Here is a 23,352-nt window from a genome sequence, read left to right on the forward strand (position 1 = left end):
AATATGCATGCTTCTATTGGGCACCAAGCGGTATCACGTCTGGTCTTCCCCGATGTGCCACTCCCCGCAGCTGGGAAAGCCCGTGAGCCTAAATGCTTAGCCAGCAGTGGCTAAATGGCGAATTGAAGCATTTTACGAAGCAAGGGGAAAACTAAACAATTTGCACCGTTCACACACGGCAGAATGAATGCACTCACTTTAACTTTTATCAGGAAGGGCTTTTGAGTTTTCATTCATTCAATCTTCCGTACCGCTTATCCTCACTAAGGTCACGAGCATGCTGGAGCCTATCCCAACTGACTTTGGGCGAGAGGCGGTGTACACCCTTAACTGGTTGCCAGCCAATCGCAGGGCACATATAAACAAGCAACCGTTCGCATCCACATTCACACTCGTCCATCCATTTTCTGCAGCGCTTATCCTCACTAGGGTCGCGGGTGCGCTGTAGCCTATTCCAGCTATCTTGGGCAATATTCGCTTCGCCACATCCTGTTTCAATTAGCCATTGGCGAGGTTGCGAACGGGCAGCGCGAACCGTGGGTAGCACAGTCTAGTTGAAGTTCAAGATATGCATCAGAATCAGAATAATCTTTATTTGTCAAGTATGTCCAAAAAACACACAAGGAATTTGTCTCCGGTAGTTGGAGCCATTCTAGTACGACAACAGTCAGTCAATTGACAGAGAATACTTTTGGGGCATAAAGACATTGACAAAAAACAGTCACTGAGCAATAAAGGGTTGCTCGTTATCTGGTAATGCCGGTACATTTTTGTTTTGGTTTTGAGAATTGTGCAAAAAGATGCAGAGTCCTCTAGCCCTTAGAGCAGCTTGAATGACTAATATTGCAATGCGTGTCTATAACTTCAAATACGATAAAAGCACAAGTAAAATAGAAACAGAAATTTGCTTCTATGCTGGTCGGTCGAAATTTATCTGTATGTGAAATGGGCCCGTGGCGCAAGAACAGGTTGGACTGTGCTGAAAAAATATCAACAGAGTCATTGATTAATCAACTTCAACTTGAATTTCATCACATTATAGTTGACTCCTCAAACATTTTAGTGGTTCAACCCCTACCACCCGCACCAGGGCGATTGCTCCCCCAGCTGCATTATGCACCCGTTACAGCCTCACTTTCCAGGGCTTCCTAATAGTATAATCACTTGTGCTTTTCATTTTCTTGGCAGCTGTACCCCAACATATATAAACATTTGTTTGTGAAATACGAGACACACGTAACAAACGCTATTCACATTGTGTGAACGTAAGCATAACTGAGAGTTCAGCGTGGAATGGTGTGACTGTTCGCAAATTGAAGCATAGTTTGTTGAACTGAAGTGATTATTTGTGTGAACATTTTATCCGTGAACAGGGGTGTTTGTGAACTGAGTTTCTACTGTAGCTATTTCACAAAAAGTTCTTTATATTTAGTTTGGTAACCACTGCTTTATTCTGCTGGTGGCTATCAGCAATTATTTTCTTTACTTAATTATGGCAACGCCTGTAATATAACACATTTAGATCATATTAAATTATCTTTGCTTTTGCAGTAGTATTGATTTACAGCGGCTGTTTTTAAATATTTATTTGTTGTTTTGGAAGACGCGGGTGTGTATATGTCACCAATCGGTATACAGAACCTTTCCAAAAAATAGTAATACAATGGAAAGGTTTCTTTATTTCCATCATTCCATTCAAAATTTTAAAGTCTCATAGATTATAGATTCAGAGCCCACAATTGAAATAATTTCAAGTATTTATTTGTTTATTTTTGCATAATTTGGGCTTCCAGCTCAAAAGATCCACAAAAGACAAGAATTCAAAAAAATTTGAATACTGTGAAGAAATGAGCTCAGATTTTGCAGGCCATAGATGTTGTAAACGGAGTGTCACACACTAATCATCTACTAAACTCAAAGCATCTCCACCGGTTTCCTCAGGTGTCATTAAATTGCTTCAGTTTGGTTCAATTGTCTCAGTTGGGTTCAATATGACGCAAACTTGACAACTGCTGAATTGACAACTGCCCAGAAAACCATCATTGATACCCTCCGTAGGATGGGTAAGCCACAAAAGTTCATAGCTAAGGAGACTGGCTGTTCACAGAGTGCTGTGTCCAAGCATATCAATGGAAAGTCTCGTGGAAGGACAAAAGATGCACCAGCAAAAGAGATGACCGTGGGCTTCAGCGGATTATCAAACAGCGAAGATTCAAGAATCTAGCAGAGATCCAGAAAGAGTGGAATGAGGCGGGAGTCACATCTTAAAAAAACACCACATTCAGACTCGTCCAGAAGATGGGCTACAACTGTCTAGTTCCTCGGGTCAAGCCACTTTCTGAGCCTGAGCCAACGTAGGAAGCGTCTCAAGTGGGCCAAGGAGAAAAAGGACTGGACTGTTGGCCAGTGGTCTAAGGTCCTCCTTTCCAATGAAAGTAAAGTGTGCCTTTCATTCAGGAATCAAGGTCCAAGGGTTTGGAGGAAGACAGGTGAAGAACAGAACCCAAGCTGCTTGAGCTCCTGTGTGAAATATCCACAGTCAGTCATGATTTGGGATGCAATGTCCAGTGCAGGTGTTGTTAAACTCTGCTTTCTTAAATCCAAGGTCACCGCAACAGTCTACCAGAATGTTTTAGAGGACTTCATGATTCTTTCTGCTGAGGATCTGTATGGAGGTGCATATTTCATCTTCCAGCACCAAATCCTGGTTTGATGCCCATGCCATCACAGAGCTTGATTGGCCAGCCAACTCGCCGGATCTTAACCCCAATGAGAATCTATGGGGTATTATCAAGAGGAAAATGAGGGGCACCAGACCCCAAAACAAACAACAACTGACAGCAAGCATCAAGGAAATCTGGCCTTCCATAACTCCCAGGCGTTGCCACAGGCTGATTGCCTCAATGCCACGGCGCATCGAGGCATTGATTAAAGCAAAGGGATTCCCAACCAAGTTTTTAAGATTAACATATTGTTTTGAAAGTACTATATTTTGATTGAGTTAATGTGGCCCTAAATTCATTTTTTTATTTCTACAAAAATTGAGAAGTAAATGGTGATTTCTTCACAGTATTAAAATTGTTTTGAATTCCTGATTTTGTGGGTTTTATGAGTTGGGGGGGGGGTTACCGGAGTGTGGCTCAGAGTGCACGGCAAATGATTGACACCTCGTTGGCCAAGCCTTCTGTTAGGTTCTTTATTCTTGGGTGTGGTGGTTTATTAAAAAAAAAACAAAATTTCAAACGTACCCTTTAAATGTCACAGAACTGTAAAATTAAGTTGGAAAAACAAAAATAAAACCACACTGCCTTAACTTGGCGCCACAGTGAGCGATTGCTTAGCATATCTTCCTCACAGTTGTGAGGACCCGGTTTCAAATCTGGCCTCACCTGTGTGGACCTTGCATGTTCTCCCTGTGCCTGTTTGAGTTTTCTACGGGCACTCCAGTTTCCTCCCACATCCCAAAAAGGGACTAGTAGGAAAAGAAGGAGACAAGGTAATTAACTTGAAGGTGAAGCTTTACTTCATTTAGATTTTTCTTTTTGTATCATGTATGCATTTACATTACAAGTGTTATTTTAAGGCAGCGTGGTGACCAACTGGTTAGCACATCTGCCTCACAGTTCTGAGAACCTAGGTTCAAATCTGGCCTCGTCCGTGTGGAGTTTGCATGTTCTCCCCGTGCCTGAGTGGGTTTTCTCCGGGTACTCTCGCTTCCTCCCAAAAACATGCATGGTGGGTTAATTGAAAACCCTTAATTGCCCGTAGGTATGAATGTGAGTGCGAATGGTTGTTTTTTTATATGTGCCCAGCTCTTGGCGGACGACCGGTTCAGGGTGTACACCGCCTCTCGCCCAGTCAACTGGGATAGGCTCCACCATGCCCACAACCCTAGTGAGGATAAGCGGTGTGGAAAATGGATGGATGGATGCCTTAACTTGGATAACAAGTGACCAGGGTTAATCACACAACATCCATGACAGCGGTCGTTCTTTTGGAATAAGTGTCATAAAAAGCAACAAAAATGCAAAGTTAATTGTTTGAACTGAATGAAGTTTTCATAACTTATGCTGAATTCTCACACATCATGCATGATGGTAAGGTTTTGTGTCACTTGAGGGGCATATTTTTCCCAAGGGTTTTGGTTAAATGACAAATTCTCTCACCATTGCAGGACCTCAGGGACTATCATGTTCTGAATGACGGCGTACAGCTTTCTACTTGATTGACTTGAAATGTTTTGAGTATTGGCAATGGTACTGTGCGCAGTTAAGACATTTATCATTATACATCAAAGAATAACATCTTCGATGCTTGATGCCCGGTATCCCTGTAAGAGCCTTAAGGAAGAGTACATATCTATAGTAGCTCAGGCTTGCTGTATATAATAGAGATGACTGCTAGGTAGTTTGGATGTTGACATCTTATTTTTAAAGCTTTTTCTTCTGGTGTGAATATGACAATACAAGCATGACATGCCACATTTCTACAAATGCCGCACATCAAAGTTGCTACCAGCACTGCAGTGGACAAGGACACACAGCAGACAATGGGGACTTTGGGGAATGGATAGGATTTCCCGTCCCTGACTGTCTCAAAATTAAGCCCAAGTAGCACAGACCTACTGAGTGCAGAACAAGCTCACATTCAAATCAAGTGTTTTGTTTTCGCATGCTGAGAGACAAGAGTTTAGTTTTTGTAGCAGTCATACTGCCTGCCACTCTGCAGAGGGGCTTTTTGTCTTCAAAGCTCACAATAATAGAACAAGGGGTCCTTAGAGAGAATGAGGACCCAAGTATTTCACTGGATATCAAAGTGCTTTCTTTCTCATCTTAATTTGGTGACAGTGATTAAGAATACTTGGTCTTTGTGACAGAAGCTGGGTTCTTTTTGTTTTGTTTTTATCTTTGCCCTTTAGACTGCCTGAAGTTTCAGGCAGTGCGTACCTAGATTAAATTAAACATAATTATTTAGCTGATATTTTTCCCTGCTGGTGATTTGTCAGATTTAAATTTGGGGAATCTTCTTTTGGTATTTAGTAGGCTTTACACAATCAGGATTTTTGGGGCCGATCACCGATCAGCAAGTTTTAAAAAAACGATAACAGATCACCGATCCAATCACAAGATGGAGCAATGTGTGGCATGAACGAAAAATGGACAGGACCCAAAATGCACGACTCCAATTCAAATGGACAGTTTTAAAAAGAGAGGTTTAGTAAACTGGCAGTGGTCGGTACACAGGCAGGCAATCCGCAAAGGCAACAGTATCCAAAAAACATGAGGCAAAAAGGCAAGATCAATTATCTGAACAGGGTCTAGGCTTACTATGAGTCGGTGATGTGGAAACAAACAATGCTGGAACGTGACAACAAGGTACAACGAACTGGTGACCAGAAAGAATGAGACACGAGGTTAAATGCATGGGGTAATTAGGGTAAACGAGGCACAGGTGGGGAAGATGCTCTGAGGAGCAGGTTTGTACGAGACAACCATAACACACACCCATCACAATGTCTATTTATATGACTTTTTCATTTATATATACTTGTGTACAGTATGTATACTTGAGTATCTTCAAAAGTATTATCTAGCATTTTAGACAACAGTTAAAACATCAATGACCTCTACGGGTCATTCAAGGATTGGCCACTGACATAAATTTAGGTCAAATCAACATTACATTACTACAACATGGATGGGTGTTGTCCAGAGTTTGCATCCATTTGGCTTTTCCTTTTTTGTGTTTTTCCACGGTGCGTTGCTTGAACGCGGCATGCTCCTTCAACAAATTTGTTGTTGAAGCATGATGACGTTCCCCACGACATACTTCAGTTGTGGACAGACTGCAAATAACTTGCGTGTTGTTTGTCTGAGACACCGCAAAATAGTCCCACACCGACGTGTTTTTTCACTGACAAGATTGAAAAAAAACTTTATTGGCCGTCAGATACAGTACTATGCCACGACACGTGACAAGGCTAAAAATAAATCAGGTTTTGGATTCATACGCGACAGCGGCGCGGAGAAAGTGTCTTGCAGAGCCGATCGATGACATTGATCGGATCGGCGAATTATGACATGAAAGCCAATCGGCCGTTCAGCATAAAATGCTAATTGTCGGCCGATACCGATCAAATCGGTGTAAAGTCTAGTATTTAGGGTTGTTATGGTTACTGGCCTTACGTTTTATGTATGATGAAAAACAAATGACAAATTGCATGAAAATGTGGAGAAAAGCTGTTGCGAAGCATAGCATAAGCGGCAGATACCTTGCAGGGATGTAAACACTATTAGCGATGACATTAAAGCCTGCTCTTTGGATGCTTAAATCCACCAAACAGTCCAATGAGGCTTGCATTTCCACTACAAGTTTAGTAGGCGACTCGGCGTGTTCATAGCTGTGTCAGCTATGTAAAAAGCGAGACAGCATGTAACTCTGTAAGCAATTAAACAAATCAGATTAGCGCAACAATCCGTGCTGCATAATAATCTTATCTTTTAAAACGTCTTTTTTTTTCCCCCCATCGTCAACATGGAAGTCAACCAATCTAGAGACTGCAGCGTGTGTTGCTCCACTGTACGTGAGTGAGTAATGCCCTCATAACGTGACCAATGGGAGCATTCGCGAAACATCATTGTCATGTAATTTTCCGCATGCGCATGAAATTGATTTGCAAAAGCGCCAACCACTTCCTTATCATATTGGCTGAGAAACTTAGTTTTGGTGACTTTTTATCAGAGCATCCAAGTTTGCCAGCTGATACCAGGCAAATATATCCACCAAAGCTTCCGTACAACAGTGGCATCCAGGATTTGCCTTAAATCCGAAGTTACAGACATATAGGTCCCAAATCCGTACACTTGGCCTGACCTGAGGCGATGTATATGATCGAAAACTTCTAATATAAAATATCTAATATCAAGTCTCTTGACGCATACAAGTTGAATTCATTCAGGTGTTGATTGGAAGTTGTTCAGATGGCTAAACGTCTCTAAGTGATGTGTATTTGGATATTTGGTTAAAGTATGAGGCTCATCCCATTCGTAATTTGTATACGATAATAGGCCTACTGTAAAAGGTAACATATAACGATATGTAACACAGGCATAAAATATATAAGTATAAGTATATTTGAGTCACAAGGCAAGTTATGAGCTAATGTGAGAATCTTTCGTCATTACTTTAGTGCCGAATATGAAAAATATAACGATTAAATAAGAACACTATGATATTGATTATCTTAATATTATATTGCAAAACAAGTTAATGTAAAGTTAAGTGTCTTAACATTATATTAAGTGCCCAAAGCAAACATATTCTGTCAGTATAGGGTCCACTTGTCACGTACATCTGCCTGCACGTAAAGCTTTCAATGAGCTTTGTTTTTTTTAATGTTTTTTTTTTAGATGCCGTAAAAGCACTTAGAATCATTTGATCAAATCTGTATGGACAGGCTACTACGCAACACGACACTATCATTAATTAATGAAAATAAGCATTAATAACTTGATCACTCCGGGACTGCTGTTGACTTGGGCAACCTTTTTGCCAACCGACACACCACATGACCTTTTGGTGACGACACATCAAATGCTCCTATTCCACAACAACAAAAATGGCATGTTTAAAAGTTGTCTGGTCTCAACACTGCTTTATTTTATTATTATTATTTTTAAATAAACACCATTATTGCCAAGCTTGCCTTTGATCTTCTTGCAGAAAAAGTCTAATATTTCAAAACAGGTCTTTGCTATTCATGACCGGCTTTTTGTTCCTTCATTGTGAGCATGAGCAATGGTCTCTCTATGATATGTGTGACTAAACACAAGCTTAATAATGATAATAATAATAATAATATAACACACACTTTTTTTGTGCACCATCGCATACGTGTGAATAAGTTTTTTTTTATTTCATCATGGGATGAAGTAGGGAGATGCAAAGAAGTTCAAGGCTAGATGAATACTAGTGAAACTGTGCAACGAGGTATTATGACAGTTAATTGACAGTTTCTTAAAATCCATTTTATAATCCTCTTAGCTTTGGTAGAGAATATTCATGTTGAAGCAAATGATGCCTTCTCGGGTCATAATTGAATGGTGCCAGTCTGAGGAATGCGTGGTTGTCTGTTGAGGTCATGCTTCTTTGTTGCTGCCTGTCTCTTCTGTGAATGTTGTGGGCGATCTTGCATGCTCACACTTCTGTTTGTTTTAGTTGCCTAAAAACAGTCCAATGGACAGATAAGGAACAGGCGAGCTTTGGCATGAATTAATTGCCTCTTGCTCTGACGTGGTCTTGATTTTGGTTGTTTTTCCCCTCCTTTAATCCACTCATGAAAAGGTGAGTCATTTCCTGTCTCTTAACTCAGGTGTGCAGCAGTTCCTCTCAGAACCTTATTAATTCAACAGCTTTGCTTCCCAACAAGACTTCCTCTACCTCGCCAGGCAGCAAGAGAACCAGAGAGAGTGACAGACAGACTGTTAATGGAATGGAGCACCAAAGTGCTGATTCAAGGGGACTGTCACCTTTAGCTGTATTGGTTGAAGTGCAGTATTACTGGCTCAGTGGCTATATTGATGCCTCCACAGCTTTAGCCCTGTCAAGTTTACAGGTCTTGTGTTAATGAACCCATTATATGTGATTCCTCCCCATTTGTATCCTCAACTTGTGGAGCTTTGCTGAGGCTTGGTATCCCCAAGCTTAAGCCCCTTTGCACTACTTGTAAAAGCTGCCATTTTTCCACTATAAAGTATGGTATTGTTTTGGCCTGTGTTTGAAAATGTGTCTCAAATTTCTCGACTTTTTTTAAACTAACAGCATTACCATTTCCATGTGCACTCAACAATGGCAGAACACAACACTGTTTGTTTTCAAAAGGGTCAAAAGGCTGTTTCATCATCGATCATCATTGCCTACTACTGGCCTGGCATGCATATTAATAGGGATATGCTGATACCACTTTTTTTTAGACCATCACTGAGTACAAGTACTAACATTTGAGTACTTGCTGATACCCAGTACCGATACTTGATGATGCTATTACATCTTGCAGTTGTGATTGAAATATCTTTTATTTAAACATTGTTCAAAAAAATGTTTTTCATGACCATGGCATATGTTTTAGAGTAACTTCACATTACAACCTGACAACATTAACAGATAACACTAACAGATGTGACCTCACATTTTGCCCGCATTGTTTTCTGGAAATTAAATTATCAAAAACACGCCTGCAGTCACATTTTTACAAATTCATTATGTCACTGTACCCTAATGCTGCAGCCGGATTGATAGAAACTAATCACTTTGACACACCGTGCTTTTCCTGAAATGTGTTCGTAACCTGCAAAAAACAAAGTTGGCTTAGTTTGGTTTGTGTATTGACTAAATATATTAGGTACTGTAGTTATAGTGCTTTTCAGAACTGGGTATGTTCACAGAAGACATTCAAATTTTAAAATAACTTCCCAAGTGTCCGATAGTGTTTCCGTCTTTCCCAGTCGTCACTTGAAAATAGCAGCTCTTCGTCCAACCGAGCTACCAAATCATGGGTGGAGAAAATCGGTTTGGGGTTATTTAAATTGTTCATGTGATATCACAGTTAGGCCAAAATCTGAATAGCTTGCTTCCAAACGCATTTTTTGGAAATAAGTAGCTCACAAAAAAAATGCACTCAGGTTGTGTTACTAATTTCAAATTTGAGGGGTTGGAATGCTCTCCAGAGATTTTTATTCAAGCCATTGAAAAATTACTTAACAAATAGGTAATATATTGTTGTCTATTGTGCACTCTAACTTGAGCATAGAATAAAAGTCTGATGTATAAAATGTCTTCTAGCAGCACCTTTTAGGTTCTGCCCAAATGAGACTGCGTGGCTCCATGGATTTAAGCTGATTTGCATCAAGGGTGAAATTGGATTAGAGACAAATCCCCTTTTCCTTTGACAGTGTGCTAAAGCCTTAACAACCGCAGCAAGTCACATAGCAGCCACAACACAATGTGTGAGATATCCTATATTCAGCTACTGCAAGCGTTATAGACCTTTGTAAACCCGATTGGTCCAAAAGTTTTTGGTGAGTTAGGCCTTGTGACTCCCAATAGCCACCAGGAGGAGCCATGGCCACACCTCTTCTGGGTGGGGAAAAAAAAAAAAGACTTTCTTACGAATGTAGGCGAATGCATTTGTTGGAGCATAAATAATATCAATATAAAAGCTAAATAAAACTATGCCAGTTTACGTTTGCAGCCCCTTGGCAGGTGACAAGAAATACACATGGAGTCAGAAGTTGCACATCAATAAACGACAGGGAATTTCACATTTACACAGCACATAGCAGCAAATAGGTACAGTGGGTACGAAAAGTATTCAGACCCCCTTGAATGTTTCACTCTTTGTTATATTGCAGCCATTTGCTAAAATCACTTGTTATTTTTTTTCCTCATTAATGTACACACAGCACCCCATATTAACAGAAAAAAACGGAATTGTTGACATTTTTGCCGATTTGTTTAAACACAAAAACTGAAATATCACACAGTATTCAGACCCTTTGCTGTGACACTCATATAGTTATCTCTGGTGCTGTCCATTTCTTCAGAAAAACACCTGAAGGACTCCAAGATGGTGCAAATAATATTCTCTGGTCTGATGAGACCAAGATAGAACTTTTTGGCCTTAATTCTAAGCGGTATATGTGGAGAAACCCAGGCACTGCTTATCACCTGTCCAATACAGTCCCAATAGTGAAGCATGGTGGTGGCAGCATCATGCTGTGGGGGTGTTTTTCAGCTGCAGGGACAGGACGACTGGTTGCAATCGAAGGAAATATGAATGCGGCCAAGTACAGTGATATCCTGGACGAAAACCTTCTCCAGAATGTTCAGGACCTCACACTGGGCCAAAGGTTCACCTTCCAATAAGACAATGACCCTAACCACATAGCTAAATAACGAAGGAGTGGCTTCAGAACAACTCTGTGACTGTTCTTGAATGGCCCAGCCAGAGCCCTGACCTAAACCCAATTGAGCATCTCTGGAGAGACCTGAAAATAGCTGTCCACCAACGGTCACCATCCAACCTGACAGAACTGCAGCGGATCTGCAAGGAGGAATGGCAGAGGATCCCCAAATCCAGGTGTGAAAAACTTGTTGCATCAATCCCAAAATGACTCATTGCTCTATTAGCTCAAAAGGGTGCTTCTACTAAATACTGAGCAAATGGTCTGAATACTTATGGCTGTGTGATGTTTCCATTTTTCTTTTTTTAATATATCTGCAAAAATTTCAACAATTCAGTTTTTTTCTGTCAATATAGAATGATGTGTGTACATTAATGAGGAAAAAAATGAACTGATGAAAATGAATGATTTTAGCAAATTGCTGCAATATAACAAAGAATGAAAAATGTAAGGGGGTCTAAATACTTTCCATACCCACTGTATATAAAAGGCCGAGTGCCAGAACTACAGTGCCAGTTTATTGTTCAATTTATTGTTCTCTGTCACTAGACAGCACTGGCATAGATAGATAGATGAATTAAAGAAACATTAGTTCTACTAAATAAACACATTAATAATTTTCAGACCAATTAAGTGAAATTGGATAATTTCCCACGGTTTACCTGATGGCCTCTTGCCAGGTTGGGAATCGGTAATTACCGGAAGGAGCAGTGCTGTTGGTTTGACTTTATCCAGTTTTTGAGTCGACTTTTAAAATTGCTAAATGTTGATCATCCTCTTATTGTCGACTGTATATTTCATTCCATAGGTTAGGTCGAAGTATGAGTTTCTATTTGATTCGTGAAGTTATACCAGTCAGGCACCAGTTTGTGAAATAGTAGGAGGAGTGTGTGGGAGGAGATCACTGTGCCAGAATTGTGAGTGACAATTTCACACAGGCACCATCCTACCTCTGTTATGACTCTGATACTAACTCAGAAAGTGGAAAGTTCCCAGGTTGAGTTTGTCTCCATAGTCCATGTCAGCGTTGTTTATACAGAGCAGCGACAGAGAAGAAAGCCGGGAAAAGGATGGGTTTTACAGGCAGTGCGAAAGGGGCTTAACCCTCTGCTCTTAACTCTACATTTTCCTTCTCAAACACAACTGCAATGAATCTCACTGTATTGTTAACTCATAAATGCTCAATGTATTTTATGAAATTGTGAAACCCCTCAGAATAGAATGTCATTGTAGTTCACTGAAAATGCTATTACTTTGCATATAAATTACAGATTACTAGATTTTAAAAAGTCATTAGTGTGGTTTTTAGTGGAACATTTTTGTCACAGCATGCTGCTTTACTGCGTTGCTGCCTTGAGCTTTTGCATCAGCTACCAGCCAGGCTTTTTTAGTTCCCAAAAAAACACAGTCTTTTAGTCCTTGGCTTCAACTCTCTCACAGCTTATATCATTAAAGAGAGGGGATTAATTAGAACATAGCATGGTTGGCTGTACAGCTGGTGAAACCATTCCATGCGTCTGTCATCCTAAGAACACAAATGTTTTCAACTTTGAGGAGAGGTCCAGCCATATTGCTGTAGTGGCTCTCGGGGGGAGGGGGGAATAGATAGTGTCGGAGAGGGCACGTCCTGCTGCCAAGCCTGTTAAACATTGATTGGCTTCCAGGATCAGTCCTGGCATTATCACTGCTGCTTATCTTCTGGGTTGCAGGCTGGAGAGTTGGCTGGGAATTTACATGTACACAGACTTCTGTGAGCATGCATGCACGTCCATATCCACATTCATAAAGACACATTCCCGGAATTTATTTAAATGGGGCACAGAAGAAAATACAGGCAAGTCTACTCTGCCAAATGTATTTATTATATTAATAAATGTAAAAAAAAAAAAACTAATTTAAATTTTTTTTTTTAAGTTGTTTGTTTTTTTTCCTAAAAATCGACTCGCGGTTCAGAAATCCAGATCCGAATCTTGACTGGTGTATTCAATCCCAATTGTGGTAGATGTCATGAGCACAGCACACAGGGCCTGCTCAGCAGACTTGGCAGCTGTAAAGCTTAAATTTACTTAGGAGTGTTGCTGTATGCTGCACTGAACATTCAAGAGAAAGTTGAGTTGAACAGAGAGCTTTTCGGGTGGCTATATTCTAACACATAACACAACCAAGTTGTATAGAAACAAAAAAACTACTTGACCAAACTACCCACCAGTGAATGACTCTGGCTGCAACATATAATAATTATATTATTATTTTATATTGTTATAAAAATGCAGTTCAGAAAATGGTTATGGTATTCCTTCATATACTTGAAGTGGAAACTTACAGTTTGAGTGGAGTGTTTCAAGTATTTTTTTTTTGTTTTTGTTTAGTCTTCGCTACCATCTTAAGGAGTCTTACTTTTAATTTATTGCCAGCACAACTAGAGGAAGGTACTTGGTACTTGTTAAGAACCTGCTCTACAAAAAGAAGGGCTGTGGTTTAGAGCTTAATTCCTGGGGCTACCCTTTGGCCTATTGCACTGGGGGTTGTCCAATCCCTAATGACATGACTCGTGAATAGAAATCTGAATAGAGAGCACTCGCAGGTGTTTCCAGTAAAGACCCGTTGCTTAAATAGGTTTCAACATCAGGATATGTGAGTGTTGGAAGTCTGGTTGAGGGAGACACGCAGATTCTGCGGAACTCCATGGACATGACTCAACTGTGGATACAAGGCAATTACATATGTGGGCACTTGTAAAAGCGTATGGAAAAGTTCCACTGTTGGTGAACTGATGTGACAGTGCCGACTCAGCAAAGAAACACTGTAACATTAACAATCTGACGATAAGTTTACACTGACACTTAAAATGTATTATTCATGACCCTAGTGTCAACCGGTCTATGAAGCCCCATCAAGGTCAAAATATTTCACTCGTATCACATTTCACTGAAGTGATCTGTAATTTGTTCATTGAGCAACATAAATGAGCACACCCCTTTTTGAAAAGTAAGCCATGTATCCATTTTGCAGTAAGAAATTTTCAGAATTTTGGTGATGACCATGAATTGACTTAATTCTTGTGGATTAAAAAGTTTTTTTTTCATTGCATTTTCATTGGTGTACTCATTTTCCAACAACAAATGTGTTGGGAAATTTGTATTTTTATGTGAGCACATAGGCAAATCTCAGTGGCAATCTGTGGACCTCAATTGTGGGAATATTTTGTGATATGGTATGCCATGGAACAGTGATTACGAGTACGTATCCCATGAGTGGTACACAGGCTCACTTGTGATATGTGACAATCACTCAATTCAATGTTTAAACTGCACAATGTTGGAGCGTGTTGAAGTTTTTTTTATTTTTTTATTTATTATTTATTTTTATTTTTTTAAACCCAGTCCAGTACATTTGGTAAGGAGAGTTTAGTGTATTTAACTTTCAAGTAATATATATTTGCAGTAAATCTTTTCAAACTGTTTGGAAACATTTAAGTACTTTTATGTTAAATACATTTTAATTGAATCTAGGGCTGCAACGAGTACTCGAACGTTTCGAGTATCTTGATTAGAAAAAAATGCTTGGATTTTTGTTTTTTTTGTTTTTCTGTCTCAGGGATCCCCTTATTTAACTCATTGACTGTCAGCCCTCCCAGTCTCATACCATTAGTATATGCAGTACCTGCCTGTTAATGGCAGGAAAGAGTTTAAGGGAGCAGACGGACTAGTGCAAGGTGGTTAAATCATTAACCCGAGCAAAGGTGGCGGAAGGGCGCGTACGTGTTTGATTCAAGGGGGATCAAATAAATGCAGATGATGTGGTAGTTTGCAAGCAGTCGTTAAACAAAAAAAAGAAGGCGAGGATGGCGATGTCAGAGAAAACAAATGCGAGAAAAGAAGGCAAAATTTCGTAAGTATGGGATCATTTCAGACTGAGCAGAAAGGCGAACACCGGTGACGTCTCTCAAGCAAGACACACAACGCGGTGGAAGAGCCAAGATGAATGTCGCGCAATTAGCTTAACGCTTAGCTTATTAGACAACAACATTTATAGATGTTGGACCTTGGTGCACACATAAGGCACGCCACATTATAAGGCGCCCTGTCCGTTTTGGAGAAAATTTAAGACTTTTAAGTGGTACTTGGAGAGCCAAGTATTTTTTGAGTTGGTACTTGATGTAAACATTTTAGAACCACTGCCGGCAAACAAAATAATGATTCTAAAAGGGAACTCAAGATTTTTTTTTAACAAATCTGTTGACGTGTACAGTGCTAAATGCTGCACCAGTTTATGTTGAGCACTGTGTCCATGTTAAGTAGCAGCTCAAAGACACAGATGAAGTTACAGGTGTTACATGTTATGGCACGTTAGCAATTAGCATGTCATCTAGGATCACACTCTGGGGCTGTGTTAGGATACAAATGTGCAGGGTCATCTTTGGTGGAGCCTCCAAAGTTGAGCACAATCTGTTCCGTCACGCTGGCTTACTCCCATGTGGTTCTAATTCTCCAGGTTCTCCAAATTGTTCAATTTTTAGAGTGTTTGAATTTTGAGGTTCTTATATATTTTGAGATCAACAAAGGGTCTGTGACCCCCATGACTAACAGTAGAAGGCTTTTATAATTACTTGAACCACCACAATCTTGTTTAGCTCGCTCTATCCTTGTCTCCTTGTAACAATCAAACTCCTTTTTGTCTTTGTCTGCCGCAGGATCGTCTCGAGCCAAATCTATTTTATGTAATGTCTTGTGCATGTGGGGATTATTGTCTCAGGTTTGAGTACGGGCTTCCTGCAGGCAGGCAGCCATCCTTTGTCTGCACCAACATCACGACGTGCACTGCTGAGTTATTTATGGTGTCATGCTGCTGTGTTTCGTTCACCAGCAGCTAAAAATAAACACTTACCTTGCTAACTTTGGACCTTAGATACATTGTCAATTATTTGTTTATTTGATTGTTTGATTATTACCTCTGAAAAGCACTGGCAAGAGGTATGTTATGATGAGTTGTTTAGGATTATGGAAAAACCACAAACTCATTTTCCATGGGATGAGTCAGAACGGCGGCACGGTGGCCGACTGGTTAGAGTGTCAGTCTCACAGTTCTGAGGACCCGGGATCAATCCCCGGCCCCGCCTGTGTGGAGTTTGCATGTTCTCCCCGTGCCTGCGTGGGTTTTCTCCGGGCACTCCGGTTTCCTCCCACATCCCAAAAACATGCATGAATTGGAGACTCTAAATTGCCCGTAGGCATGACTGTGAGCGCGAATGGTTGTTTGTTTCAATGTGCCCTGCGATTGGCTGGCAACCAGTTCAGGGTGTACCCCGCCTCCTGCCCGATGACAGCTGGGATAGGCTCCAGCGCGACCCGAGTGAGGAGAAGCGGCTCAGAAAATGGATGGATGAGTCAGAACCCATTAAAATATTGATAAAGAGCCGGATAAAAGTGTGTTTCCAGGAGTTGTTTCACTTTTATGCCTTACTTTTATTGCAGTCAAGGGGGGCAGTGACCTTTTAGATCCAGCAGGTTGCGCTGTACTGAGAAAAAAACCGCTGTGTGTGCTGACATGCTCATTTGCCAGCATACAGTGCATGCTAAAATTGGCTAGCTTGGTGGAAGTCCATATTCTTGTTCAATCACTGTGTTGAGTTGCAATTGTGGATGTGAAAATCTCCCCAAAGGTTTTGATAAACTACTTTTTCCACGGGAGAGTCGTGTTGAGAACAATAATGATGCCCATAAGAATTGTGTCATAATGGAGGTCTGCGTGGATGTCGGCCATTTTGTTGTTCTTAATGCCACAAACTAGTTGCGACTGAATCAACAGTACCTTTGCTGGTTGCAACTAATACTGCACTAAATTTTGCCTCACTTTCTTCAAGGTGCAATTAATTCCACACAATTATCAGACAGTCTCTGTTGCCAAAAAACAAAACAGGTGCAGTCATTGAATGAGGTGATTGATCATTGCCAGCAGCCCAGGGGCGGAGCTATGGGCTGGCCTGGATGCAGACAGGCCCACCCAGATTGACAGACTGCCCACCCAGTGAGATTCATGAAAATATATATATTTTTAAATATAATTTGACTTAAACATTTCATTTTTCTTTTTATTTGATTGAATATTAAGAATTAAATATAGCCTACACAAAAAGAAAAACAGTGTTCGTGATTCACATGATCGCGAGTCGCAAGCTTCGTGACATCAGCAATCAGACGGAGGTCGTTATGCCAGCGGAGCAGGTCTGTTTCCTCTCTTTGTAGCAAGCGGCTTCTTCGCTGACAATCCTGGCATGTTTTTGTGGTTCAATGAAAAAAAATATATAATAAAGTATACTGTATGTCAAGCCTCAAAACCTGATACAGGGTCACAGTTTTTCCATTGCATCACCTCTTTAGATGTCAGTGTTGTACCTGAAATAGTTCATGAACGAACGTTCATGAACTTGTTCATATTTTGGACGAATGTGAACTGAACGATGTGTACTTTTGCCTGATGAATCGTTATCACGAACGTGCTCATTCTGGCATCTGTGAATGGTTTTTGAACAGCAGTTCATTTTTATTCTGTCAGACTGCCCCAGGGCAGGGATGGCTACTATACAAGTAGCTTACCACCACCAGGGTGTGACTGTGGAGTGAATGAATAATACGTGAAATTGTAAAATTTAAAAATGTAACCCCTTGAAGAGCGCTATATAAGTCGAATGCATTAGTAGTAGTAGTACATTAGACATGGGCCAAAAACAGTGTCTCTTCTAACTTTGTAACATTTTCCTTATTGACTGAATGTCAAAACACAGTTAACCTGCCATAATACCTGAAGACATTTTTTTTTTTTTCTCTGTTGTTGAACAACATTTATGATACATACTGTATACAGGATCATAAATAAAGTTGTCCAGTGATGTACAGTGTGGTTATCTACAGCCATGCATTTGTATTTTTTTGCCTCAAGAAAATATGTTGGCGAAGAGAAAAGATGATCACGCAAATAAGGATAAATCTCTAATCTGTCATATAAGCAGCTGCTGTGTAGAGGACTTGGACAACCAAGTAGATTGTGTCACAAAAATGTCATATCAGTGGCACGAGTGTGCGCCATGGGATCAGGGTCACCTCTGTCCCGGCTGTCCCAGTTGGGGGTTTTGCAGGCCTGGCATGCCCCGTATGACTTCTAAAGACCCCTTCTGCTCCACTCGACACAAAAGCGTTTCTTTTGAGCGCACATGTGCAACGTTAAAAACATATGCATGCGCTTACACATACACACACACACACACAAGGCCCTCAGATGGCACACGATATGCAGCATGAAGACCAACTGCTCATTCAGTCAAATGTTACAGCACTTGAGGTTTGAGTTCGGGCCCAATGAAAAAGCAACCTGCTGTATATCTCAAATGAAGCATTTAAATGATCTTGTAGATTTCATGAAATTGGTTAGTTTGATTGGAGCATTGGTACTCATCAGAAAGTGTACTTTTGTCATGCTGGAATTAAGAACTGAAATTTGTAATATTAGGACCATCACTACTAATGTGTGCAGCATCAATCTCATTAAAGACGTTCCTCAAGGAGAGTAATGTGATCTGCAGCTATGTAAGAGGAGCAGCTATGACAGTTGGCTCAGCGTCGCTTACAGTGTCACACACATACATACACACATTCACACACTCCCAGGAGAACAAGACCAGCCATCTGCTGTTGACTGCAGCTCTGGTCGAGGCCTCAACCACACTCCACACACTTTTGCACACACATTACCCAGCTCTCAACTTTCCTACTTCACCATACACTCTGCCCTACCCCCCAGATCCCTACTAAGCATGTCTAGGATCCTCCCACCCTCGCACGTCCCACTTTCGCCATCCCTCACAGTGTGGTACATCGCAGGGAGCATCAGTCATGGCTCTTTCTGCTCTCCACATACTTTAGAATGTGTAGTGGATTCTCATGTCAGAAGTTTTGGTGGATAAACTATGTGGGTGTCTCTCATTGAGGTGGTGAACTAGATATTTCTGCGCCTTTGCATTTCTCCGTCGTGCCTCGGATCAGCTACTTGGAGCCAGATCAAGAATCCCACAGTGTGCAGGACTGGTAGAGAACCATACTGGGGCAGAAGATGTACTGGGAACTGTGGCTAAGCCAGGTCACGGCCAGTGCCGCATTGCAGTGCATGCTGGTCCAGCACAAAGGTGGGCATATTGTGTGTGTTTTGGAACAGTGGACATACAAGATGATTCATTGCGATGTGTAGGCGAGAGAAATATTTGGTTCATTTTTTGGTCCTTTGTCCAGTCACTATTTATATGCAGCATATGCCACCACCATGCTGTTTACACTAACAACTCTGGCTGAACAATGAAATAATGTGTACAGTATATTAAGTGAAGCATAATCTTCCATTTTATGTACCTTCTGATAGCAATGATTCTAAAGCAAAACAATTAGCCTACTGACTCTCTTTGGTTGTGAAATGAAAGATCAGGGTCTTTTTTTGTTTGTTTGTTTTGTTTTTTTGTGTTTCTTTGTTAAATGGTAACAGTATGCCTAATAATCGTTTTGTGATTCAACCTGGTGTAGAGTGTGAAAAACTTCCTGTTGGTTATTTTAAAGAAGGTTTTTGGCTCATGCATCATCGTTATAAAACTTTGTAAGGGGAGTTCGGCCAAGAAAGAAGCCATTGAATTTTGGTGCAGTTCTGGGTATCGGTATAGATTTATTTTTGCTTTTAAAGTCCAATTGTTTTGGGGCCAAGGGGTAGCAGCAACCCAGCCGATGGAACAGTAGTGAAAATGCTTGCTCTGCATGGTAGTTAAGGCATCTTTATACTCGCGAGGGCGGCGACAGCGCTGACATCACTGTGGCTATCCCGCACACAGTTTAGTTTGCCTTTATACTCGAGCACAACGCACGCGCGCTGTTTTGAAAATGTCCTGCAGTTCTCCTCCAAGTCGGTGTGTCGCTACGGCTGGTACACCACAGGGTGGAGTTTCCTCTGCATTTTATGGCCATTTCTGGTAGCTGTTTTTACTTTCCGGAACAAGGAACAACTATGGCAACCGTGGAACAGCTAGAATAAATGGACCTAGATGACCAGATGATACATTTAATTATACTGCAAAATCGATCAAGAAGGTGGCGGCATAGGTAGCATGTGGAACCAAGGGGAAAGCTGGGTACGTCATCACAGCATGTGACTAAAACCAACCAATCACGAGAGATGATCTCCGTGCCATTCTGCGCGCGGCGACAATTTGTGCCGTGTACGCGTCGAGTGCCGCATAGGGCCGCCTTTAGAATCCACTTTGTAATTGTCACTTCCGCCACCAAAAGCAGTGATTCCAAACCACCTTTCCATCAGGGATCATCCCATGTGCTGCGGGAAATTATCCAATTTCACGTATTTGGTTCAATAATTATTTATTTACTATAAATGCATCTGTTCAGCTATGCCAGCGATGTATCGTGATAGGTAGCGCAATCAAATGCTCTTCCACTAGCTGACAGAAGGTACATGAAGTCGCTATCAGGCGGGAACCTCATACAGTATGTCCAAATATGGTTAAGTCTATATTTTTTTCACAAATCGACACTAATGATCAGTATATTTTTTTAGATAAAAATTTTAGAAAAAAAAAATTTGTGAAAATAGTTAGGTTAGATACACTACATTGCCAGAAGCATTCACCTGCCTCGACTCGGATAGGAATTTAAGTGACATTACATTCTTAATCCACAGGGTTTAATATGACATTGGTAGCCCCTCTGTAGTTACAGGTATAACAGTGTTAATGGGAACTTATGACCATTTTTCCAGAAGCGTATTTGTGAGGTTACACACTGATGTTGGACGAGAATGCCTAGTCTCCCCTCTAATTCATCCAAAAGTGTTCTATAGGGTTGAGGTCAGGATTGTCTTGGCCAGTCAAGTTCATCCACAAACTCTCTCATCCGTGTCTTTATGAACCTTGATTTGTGCACTGATGCACAGTCACGTTGAAACAGGAAAGGGCCATCTCCAAATTGTTCCCACAGAGTTGTAAATGTCCAAAATATTAGCCCCTGCACTCCAGTGAAAGGAAGGTTTGATGGTGTTCTGACTTTATCAAGGGACCAGTCGAACAGTTTGGGGATTACAGTTCCAACATGTCTGTGCACCAGTGCACAAAGCAAGGTCCATAAAGACATGGGTGAGAGAATTTAGTATGGATGAACTTGACTGGCTTGCACAAAACCCTGCCCTCAACCAGATAGAACACCTTTAGGTTGATTTTGAGTGGACAGTGAGCCAGGCCTTCTCATCCAAAATCAGTGTGTGACCTCACAAATATGCTTCTGGAAGAATGGGCAAAAATTCCCATAATCACACTCCTAAACCTTGTTGAAAGATTTCCCACAAGAGTTGAAGCTGTTATAGCTGGAAAGGGTAGACCACCATCATATTAAACCATATGGATTTAGAATAGGATATCATTTGAAATCATATGTGAGTCAAAGCAGGTGAGTGAATACTTTTGGCAATATAGTGTAGATTTGAGTAGGCCTGCTTTGGTAAAAATCAATAGCTGTAATGCTTTTTTTGCAGAAGGAAGCCCATCAGCCATGAAGGTAAGTGTGCGTGCAGATTAATTTCCACCTATTATGTTGTCTCGTTTATTCCTCCTATTACACTCTCTTTTCAGCTTATTGTTTTTTTTTAATAGCATAACTCATGGCTATATAGATATTTGAAAGAAAAAGTTTTTGGAGGAAGACATAACCACAGTGTTTAGCTTTTGTTAGCTATTAAAAGATTTTCTCTTGTCGGTGGCTCGGCTTGAGTGCAGACTTTGATGGGCACGGTTGACGGTGGCGACCTTTCCGTAACAGTCTTATCAATGCCAGCGTATTAAATGACTGTTATTTTTAAGCAACTTAAATTCGTGATTGAACATGTAGTTTCGATGTTGGTGGACAAACACTAAATGATAGCAATCTACTGTAACAATGCGGTGTTTGGTAACTCAAGTAAGATGGTCTTTTTTTTTTTTATTCCCTGAAAAGTAGTAGTTTTTGGAAATGGATGGATTCTGCCCGACAGTGACAATAATTAAATTTGTGATTAAAAAAAGACATCATCACTAATTCACTATATATTTTTTGGGACTTGTTTGGTGGTGTTCCCTGAGATTTTTTTATGTAAACTGTGTGCCTTGGCTCAATAAAAGTTGGGAAACACTGGCCATAAAGACTGGAGTGGAAGAGTATCACATGGCACATGTTGATGATTTCTCATCCGATAAATCAGGTGGACATGTTTAGGATTGTTTGGCCTTGGTAGACGTGGCATCTGGAAATTTAGCAAAAGAATAATCCCTCCCTGTTCAAAGTAGTTTAGTGCATATCGTGACCGCAGTCTCAGCTGTATTTTACAAAATCCTTAGTTTGTTTCCTGGCCTCTGCTTGTGCAAGCTTGGTAACCTGAACAAGAACTGATTCCCTGGCAAGTGTGTTCATCTTTTTTTTTTCACTGATCATCACAGTCTTAATTGTTTCTTGGCTCCAACCGCCATTTGCCAGACGCCTAGCTATACTATGTGTAAATGATGCGTCATTTTCACTGTGACCTCCTGTGGTTTCGAGAAAACCGTGCGCCTCTCCACTCCCTCATGTCTCTTGCTCTGACGTCAAGAGACAGACCGAGACGAGTCACTACGTCTACCTTTGCCCAGCGGTCGCATTTCAGCTTCACTCTTATTATTGTTTCACGTCTTTTGATGTAGTTCAGCAAGACGTGCCATCTGCAAATTTAGCAAAAGATTAATACAGTTGTATAGCCTCATTCTTTTAGAGTTATACCAGTAGTTTTTATATACATGTGTAGTTGTCAATAGCATAATTGAACAAAATCCTGCCATAATAAACAAAACAAAAAAAATCTACCTAAAATCAATCACCTGAATAATACATAGTGTTTAAGATGCATAGACGCTCTCAATCGTCAAGAGCTCTATTTCATCACCCTCGTATCCCACACCCGCAGCAGCTGTCCAGACACGTAGTGACTTTGGCACAAACTGCTGAGCGTTGTTCATCTCGGCTACTCATGTGCTGCTTCCTCAATCGCATGTTAGTCTCTGTGGGTGTGTGTTAGCGAGAATCATCACTGCGCCCCGGTCACGTAGCCTCACTCTCATCCCAACCCTCAAGCCCCTCCCTCTTTGTGCTTTAAATACGCACACAGTGCTACCTCAGATCACTCCTGATCTTAGAGCTGTATACTACAGAGAGTCGTTTTGCTACAGTAATGATTTTGAGGTGCCTGCAGGCAAACAGTTTTGACGAAGATTGGGTGGCCCTGAGTAGCCAGAATCTCCACACTGGCTTCAGGCAGAGTCCTGGGCCTGGACAAACAGGTAGACCAC

The 23,352-nt window shown here is 40.9% G+C and overlaps 1 protein-coding gene across 5 annotated transcripts in view; it reads left to right on the forward strand.

Annotated features, from left to right (window-relative positions):
• Window positions 1-23,352, forward strand: part of abl2 (c-abl oncogene 2, non-receptor tyrosine kinase) — a 42,617-nt gene that overhangs the window by 2,776 nt on the left and 16,489 nt on the right. For 2 of the 5 annotated variants that reach the window (XM_061683283.1, XM_061683284.1), the window contains exon 1: window positions 23,033-23,343. The exons of 2 other annotated variants lie outside the window; for them this stretch is intronic. In XM_061683283.1, coding sequence (XP_061539267.1) covers window positions 23,235-23,343 — 109 coding nt within the window. In that variant the 5' untranslated portion in view covers window positions 23,033-23,234. Of the gene's footprint in view, window positions 1-18,728; window positions 19,141-23,032; window positions 23,344-23,352 lie in introns of those variants that run through there. One more of the 5 variants, XM_061683285.1, reaches the window with a different exon arrangement.

The sequence above is a fragment of the Phycodurus eques genome, chromosome 8 (assembly GCF_024500275.1).
Source record: "Phycodurus eques isolate BA_2022a chromosome 8, UOR_Pequ_1.1, whole genome shotgun sequence".
Lineage (NCBI taxonomy): Eukaryota > Metazoa > Chordata > Actinopteri > Syngnathiformes > Syngnathidae > Phycodurus > Phycodurus eques.